At 52.8% G+C, this 6435-nt stretch overlaps 3 protein-coding genes across 11 annotated transcripts in view; 1 reads left to right on the top strand and 2 right to left on the bottom strand.

Annotated features, from left to right (window-relative positions):
* Positions 1 to 189, bottom strand: part of GBA2 (glucosidase, beta (bile acid) 2) — a 13307-nt gene extending 13118 nt beyond the window's left edge. Inside the window, exon 1 of one of the 2 annotated variants that reach the window (XM_014531468.1) lies at positions 77 to 189. In XM_014531468.1, coding sequence (XP_014386954.1) covers positions 77 to 166 — 90 coding nt within the window. In that variant the 5' untranslated portion in view covers positions 167 to 189. The remainder of the gene's footprint in view (positions 1 to 76) is intronic. The other variant, XM_014531469.1, reaches the window with a different exon arrangement.
* RGP1 (RGP1 homolog, RAB6A GEF complex partner 1) overlaps positions 145 to 6435 on the top strand; it is a 31902-nt gene continuing 25611 nt past the window's right edge. For 3 of the 8 annotated variants that reach the window (XR_001360133.1, XR_001360132.1, XR_001360130.1), the window contains exons 1-8: positions 145 to 280; positions 833 to 969; positions 1255 to 1338; positions 1430 to 1579; positions 1859 to 2005; positions 2210 to 2337; positions 2526 to 2715; positions 3206 to 3489. Coding sequence is in view for 1 of the 8 variants with exons in the window: in XM_005883972.2 (XP_005884034.1) it covers positions 165 to 280; positions 833 to 969; positions 1255 to 1338; positions 1430 to 1579; positions 1859 to 2005; positions 2210 to 2337; positions 2526 to 2715; positions 3206 to 3429 (1176 nt within the window). In the remaining 7 variants the exon portion in view is untranslated. Of the gene's footprint in view, positions 281 to 832; positions 970 to 1254; positions 1339 to 1429; positions 1580 to 1858; positions 2006 to 2209; positions 2338 to 2525; positions 2716 to 3205; positions 3610 to 4081; positions 5472 to 5573; positions 5696 to 6435 lie in introns of those variants that run through there. The other 5 variants (XR_001360135.1, XR_001360131.1, XR_001360134.1 and 2 more) reach the window with 5 other exon arrangements.
* Positions 3633 to 4783, bottom strand: MSMP (microseminoprotein, prostate associated). The gene is made up of 3 exons (XM_005883973.2): positions 4507 to 4783; positions 4195 to 4303; positions 3633 to 3835 (listed from the first exon to the last, which is right to left on the bottom strand). The coding sequence occupies exons 1-3, from the start codon at positions 4634 to 4636 to the stop codon at positions 3655 to 3657; spliced, it is 420 nt and encodes a 139-aa protein (XP_005884035.1). The 5' UTR covers positions 4637 to 4783; the 3' UTR covers positions 3633 to 3654.

Here is a 6435-nt window from a genome sequence, read left to right as displayed (position 1 = left end):
CATCCGCCTCCCGCACCCAAAGGCAGGCGCTTCCCTCCGACGCCGCGGTGCTGGCGCGGGTCTTTTGCGTCCTCACCCCCGAGCTCCACGCAGACACCCCTCCCTGCCAGGGGACTGACTTCTGACCCGCTTTGTTTCCTCCCAGGTCCGGTTCCGGAGCTGACATGATCGAAGTAGTGGCAGAGCTGAGCCGGGGTCCTGTGTTCCTGGCGGGGGAGGCGCTGGAGTGTGTGGTGACGGTCACCAACCCGCTGCTCCCCACGGCCACCTCGGCATCCAGGTGGGAGTGCTGGCCCTGAGGTGGTCCTCTGGCAGGAAGCCTGGTGTCTGCAGTGCGAAGCCAGAGCTCAGGTTGTCCTGCAGCGACACCGCCACCTTCCTGCGCATTGTGCTGTCATTGGAGCAGCGACTGTTTATCCGTTGGGGTTGGCATAGCTCTCCACTCTGCCGTCCTCCCTCCTCCCCCATTCCCTTTTACCCACAGTGCACTTCTCTATTTAATGGTCTCTTTTTCTTTTTATTGAGCTTATTGGTTAATAAAATCATGTAGGTTTCAAGTATACAGTTCTATAATATCGTCTGTATATTGTACAGTGTGCTCACTACCCAAAGGCAGGTCTCCTTCTGTCACCATTTATCCCCTCTTTGCCCTCTTCTACCTTCCCCACCCCCCTCTCCCTTCTGGTAATAATGGTTTCCTTTTGGGGTCCTGATTTCCTGGCCCTAAGACAGCACCTAACCATGTTGGTCTCTAGACAGTGTGGTGGGGCGTTTGGGAGAGCTCTGGTGAGGTCAGGAACTCCCCTGATGCCTCCTTTACTTCCTCCCACAGTGAGGCTCTGGCCTGGGCCAGTGCACAGATCCACTGCCAGTTCCATGCCAGTGAGAGTCGAGTCGCACTGCCTCCCCCAGACTCCAACCAGCCAGATGTTCAGCCTGAGAGCCAGACTGTCTTTCTACCACACCGAGGTTAGAGACGGGCAGTTGCCTTTGGTGGGAATGGGGCAATTGTCTCTGAAGGTGGAATTTTTAAGTTGTTCCGGCGGGTCATTATAGTCTCCGTGACTTGGGGATGTGGGGGTTTCAGTTGTTGCTTTGGGGATGTAAGACTGTTGCTATCTCACAACAGGAAAAGAGGGATAGCTTACTGTGAGCTGTCATTTGTTGGCAGTGCTTACTGCCCCCACTTGATATGCTAGCCTCATCCAGTACTGGACAATGGGGTCATTAAACTGCAGTCTTTATCTTTTTTAGGTGAGAGGGGTCAGTGTATCCTTTCTACTCCACCAAAAATCCTATTCTGTGACCTGAGGCTAGAACCTGGGGAGTCCAAATCATGTAAGTGACTGTCTCCCACCCCTTCTGAGATTCCCGGAGGGAGGACTTCTCTGGCTGCCTCTGGCTGCCCTGACTACTACTTCCCAACCAGACTCCTACAGCGAAGTGCTGCCCATAGAGGGACCACCCTCCTTCCGAGGTCAGTCAGTTAAGTATGTCTACAAATTGACCATTGGCTGCCAGCGTGTCAACTCACCCATCACACTACTCAGGGTCCCTCTGAGGGTTCTTGTGCTGACTGGTAAGTAAGGGTTCCTGGAGGGAAGGGCTAGGGAAGAGGCTCACCAAAGCAGAAATGGGGTTAGAGAGCTGGTGAGAGGGGCTGGAGGGAAGCTTCCTGGTCTTAGGGCAGGTTCGAGGGGGTTGTAGAGGGCGGGCTCTGGAGAAGAGGTTTAGATGTGTACCCCAGCCATGTCTCCTCTGACCTGCAGCCCTCTCAGGTTGGGGTCCACTCTTACCTAACTTCTACTCTTACCTCTGTTCCCTCCCAGCACTACTTCTCTGCTCATTTTCTTTCCAGGCCTTCAGGATGTCCGGTTTCCCCAGGATGAGGCTGTAGCCCCATCCAGTCCATTCTTGGAGGAGGATGAAGGGGGGAAGAAGGATTCATGGCTAGCTGAGCTGGCTGGGGAGCGCCTCATGGCTGCCACATCCTGCCGCAGCCTCCGTGAGAATCCTTTCAAGATTGTCCCACCCCCTCCTCCCCTCCTGTCTCAGGGGCAAGTTCTCCTAACTGCCACATGCTTCTGAGGATCCACTAATACCTCACCCAGATTATAAAGAAAAGCCCCCCCCCCCTTTTGGCTTCTGGCTCCAAGTCCTAGACATTCTCCAGTGTGGACTCCAGGCTTACAGTGTCCTATTTCCCCAGATCTATACAATATCAGTGATGGCCGAGGAAAAGTTGGGACATTTGGCATCTTCAAATCTGTATACAGACTTGGCGAGGACGTGGTGGGAACCTTAAACTTAGGGGAAGGAACTGTAGCTTGTTTGCAGGTGAGAAGGGAGAGGGGCTTATGGGACGCTGGGCCTGAAGGGCTAGGGTAGCAGAAGGGCCTGCATAAAGAGGGGTGGTATGTATAGTGGAGAGTGGGGTCTCTGGTAAAGCAGGCTGAGGTTGGGCTGCCCTCTCACCTAGAGTCGGCAGTTCCCAGTGCCTGCTAGCACACTTTTCTTGCTCCCAGTTTTCAGTAAGTTTGCAGACCGAGGAGCGTGTACAGCCAGAGTACCAGCGGCGCCGCGGGGCAGGGGGTGCCCCTTCTGTGTCCCATGTGACTCATGCCCGACACCAGGAGTCCTGCCTCCATACAACCAGAACCAGCTTCTCCCTCCCCATCCCTCTCAGCTCCACCCCAGGCTTCTGCACTGCCATTGGTGAGACCCTGACCATTATCGGAGGTGGGGAGAGAGCAAAATACTGTCCTTAGATACAATGTAATGGATCCTGATTCTTAACACTCGGACACACATCCAGTTTCTGACCCTTAACACTCTATTAGATCTTCAGCCTGTTTCCTAGATGCACTGACCCCTACACGCTTAACAGCTTTGGAGCTCTCCTTCCCTACCCATTCTCACAGGGACCTGTAATTCACTGATCGCTGATTCCCGAGCCCCTTTAACTTTAGGCTATCACATCTTGACTGTCTCACATTTGGGCTGTTAGATTCTTGACATTGCTGTCCTTATTGTCACATTCTGGTTAACACACTAGATTACTTTGAAAAACCCCTTGATCCTAGCTCCCTGTCCTGTGATTTTCCCCCCTCCTCCCAAATACAGGTTTTTGCTAATTTGCTAACCATACCCTGTCATTGGCTTTTAATTCTAGCTTCTAATGCCTCTGTCTATGTCTTTTTTCCAGTGTCCCTGAAGTGGCGATTGCATTTTGAATTTGTAACATCCCGAGAACCAGGTTTGGTGCTCCTACCTCCTATGGAACAGCCCGAGCCTGTCACCTGGACAGGGCCTGAGCAGGTGCCTGTAGACACCTTCAGCTGGGACCTCCCCATCAAGGTGCTGCCCACAAGCCCGACCCTGGCCTCATATGCAGCCCCAGGCCCCAGTACCAGCACCATAACCATCTGAAACTGGCCCACCACAGCACTACTTTCTTCAGGATCCTGAGAACTCGGCACCTGGACTCTAGTAGGGCCCATTTTTTCCACCTGGGGCCCAATGACACGGACAATGAGAAGCAGGCTTTCAGCTGTAGCATTAATTTATTTATTCAGAATAAATTGGCAGCTGCTAGTGGTTTCCCTGGAAGTGGCAGCAGCAGTGGGCAGTCAGCAGAAGGGTGATCAGTTGAGTTTAGCCGGAGTGGGGAGCAGGAGCCCCAGGCACAGGGGTATTAGCCGAGCCCCACTCTGGGTCAGGCCCTCCCCCTTTGCAGGGCAGCCGAGGGTCAGATTTTTGTACCAGGGAGAATTGGCAGGTTCCTGCCTCCTGTCGTACCTCACACTCAGCAGGGAAGTCGATGGGATGCTGGGACCTGGGGACCCAAAGGATGGGGAAGGAGTCAGCACAGTGAAGGGCCACCTTTCCCTCCCCACATTCCCTTTCTCCCAGCAGTCCTCCCAGATCTTCCCCTGGTGCCCCTTTGATCCCCCTAACTAAATTCTCACCTACCATAGTTGGATTTTTTTCATTTCATAGCAGCAACTTCCTTCTCGATCCACCCCTACCTCCCTCACTTTGTAGCCTGAAGCTTTCTCTCTCACACCCTTGTTACCTTCAGGTTTGGTCGGCCTCACACTGCTATTCTGTTCATTCTAACATGACAGAATCTAGTTGTGCCCTGGCCATCTCTCCCATCAGAGCCATTCTCTCTGGCCATTTCTGGTCACTCACGTGTCACAGCAGCCCACTCCGACAGGATGCAGGCAGGTGCAGTGGAAGCAGTCCTTGCGGAGCCAAGACTCACCCAGGGTAAAATATTTCCCTTCATAGTGGCAGGGGGCTGGGGAAGAACAGGAAATGTTAGTGTATCGGGGAGCAGTGGCGGCAGATAGAGTCTTCCTGGAGCAGGAGAGAGCTACGGGCACACTCTCCCCAGAGTTAGTCTTTCCTTTTTTGAGTGACCCCGGATCATCTCTAAGCCCCCCTCCAATCAGTGAATGCCCTCTGCTCCTTTTCCTTTCCTAATGCCTCACCCAGCGTTACCTTGAGCTTGGAAGTAGCATTTGCTGTGGACTCCTGGGTGCTGAAGGAGCAGAGATATCACCAAGCAGATGATCCTCCAGCCTCCCAGGATCCCCTTAGCCTGTCCAGCCCAGAACATCCTTAGGGCCATTTCTGGAGCACAGCCCTTTCGGACCCTCTTGGCTTCTGGTCAGGCTACTCCGGTCTTGTCTCCTTGGCTCTTCTTTGTTTCTCTCCTCGAGTCTTAGTGTCTGTCTTTTCCCCTGGGCTCCTGTCTCACACCATCTCCGTGCCCTCTGCTCTCACAGGCTTGGAGATGTTTATAAAGTGAGGACCCTGGCCCCCTGCTGAGTAGAGCTGGAAAAGCTGTAACTCTGTTTCCTGGGGTGAGGGCATGAAAACAAGAGGTCCAGCTTTAACAAGCTGTGAGAGCTGATTCATGCCCCTGCACAGCTAGGGGGAGGGAGGTGGCCATGGAGGGGGCACTGGACTGGGCACTCCCCCAGCAAGGAGGTGGGAGGGGTGAGGGCCCTCAGGTGGTCCCCAGATCTCTGACCTGGAGAGAAGGAAGCATTCCACCATCTCCCACCCCACCCCACCCCACCCCACCATACCACACACACTCTCTCCAGGGGTGGATGTGCTGGGATCCCTGCCTGGACCGGAGGGAGGCATTTCCTGGGGATGGCTAATCCTGTGCCCCAGCCAAACCCAGGAGCTGCTGTAGGGTGCGACGGCCAGAGGCTCCAGGAGAGCAAACAGGCACCTGGAGTGGAGACTGTTTCTCTCAGACCCCAGGGCAGGGTCTCCCTGAAGTATCCTAGATACATGGCTCCCCTGAGATGGGGGTCAGGGGGTAGGTTGTCTCTTTTCCACAGGCATCCAGAGATGGGCTCTCCATTGTTCATCACCCAAACATATAGCAGATACGCAATCTCCCCGTCTGGATGGTTTTTCAGAGGGACGTTTCCTCCAAATGCTCTAACGTAGGAGTCGCCTGTTTCCCAGAGGTGCCCCTCTCTCCTGTATGTTATGGAGGGAGGATTTAGGAATTTACCCCTTGACATACTCTTCTGGGTTTCCTGCAGGTTGTGGAGAACCCGAGATGGGTGATTAAGAGCAAAGGTTGCAGAGTCAGACTACTTGGATTCAGATCCTGACTCCACTTAAGAGCTATGTGACTTTTGGCAAGTTACTTCACCTCTCTAAACCTGTTTCCTTATCTATAAATTGGGATGGTACTACTCGTAGGGTTGCTTAGAATATTAAATGAGATCATGCATGTTATCTGTCCCCAGCACATAGCCCTCAGAAAATATTAGCTACTGAGGTTGGCGCTAGAGCTCAGAGACAAAATGGGTAGATATTCCTTTTAATGACATTGAGCTTCTGCTGTCTCCAGGCATAGACTCATGTCCCTTTCACACTCATGCTCCATATCATCCCTACCACCTCCTTTAAAAACTACCTCCAGGAGCATTTTGGTTTTTGGTTTTGGTTTTTGTATCTTTGAAATTCTAAGTGTTTGGTTTGAGCAACAGTGTTGCTGATAAAACTGTTTTCCCTAGGCCAGTACCCTCACTTCTACCCTGGAAAGAGAGATTTTCTTATCCTAGCAGCGCACTTAGTACTGCTTTTTCTTATGGATTTTGTTCCATTTCTTCCCATCCTCACTCATGCAAACTCTCACGTTCTCCTTTCTGATCACTCTAATGCTGGCCATCTCTTTGGTACCAATGTCCTCTGGCTAAACTGGATTTCTTTCACTTTTCTACACGCCACAGGCTCCTATTCCAGGGAGTCCCCTCCTACCGACAGGGCCAGTCACGTTGGCATGGATTTTATTTTTCCATCCAAGTCTCTAGTCCCATTTACCCCGAGACTCCTTGTCACCCAGTGGGTCAGATATAGCTACTCTGGCTGACTTCTGTAGAAGGTTACCCTGCCTCT

This window comes from Myotis brandtii, unplaced genomic scaffold (assembly GCF_000412655.1).
Source record: "Myotis brandtii unplaced genomic scaffold, ASM41265v1 scaffold806, whole genome shotgun sequence".
Lineage (NCBI taxonomy): Eukaryota > Metazoa > Chordata > Mammalia > Chiroptera > Vespertilionidae > Myotis > Myotis brandtii.
The sequence above is the reverse complement of the archived record's forward strand: the minus strand, read 5'-3'. Positions and strand labels throughout refer to the sequence as shown.

What these genes read in the sequence shown, in the direction of transcription:
- MSMP (XM_005883973.2), bottom strand. Translation starts at nt 4,636, where the DNA reads ATGGCCCTAAGGATGTTCTGGGCTGGACAGGCTAAGGGGATCCTGGGA. An exon ending in ATGCTACTTCCAAGCTCAAG is followed by an intron (nt 4,304 to 4,506) that starts GTAACGCTGGGT and finishes GTTCTTCCCCAG; the next exon opens with CCCCCTGCCACTATGAAGGG. An exon ending in GGAGTGGGCTGCTGTGACAC is followed by an intron (nt 3,836 to 4,194) that starts GTGAGTGACCAG and finishes TTGGGTCCCCAG; the next exon opens with GTCCCAGCATCCCATCGACT.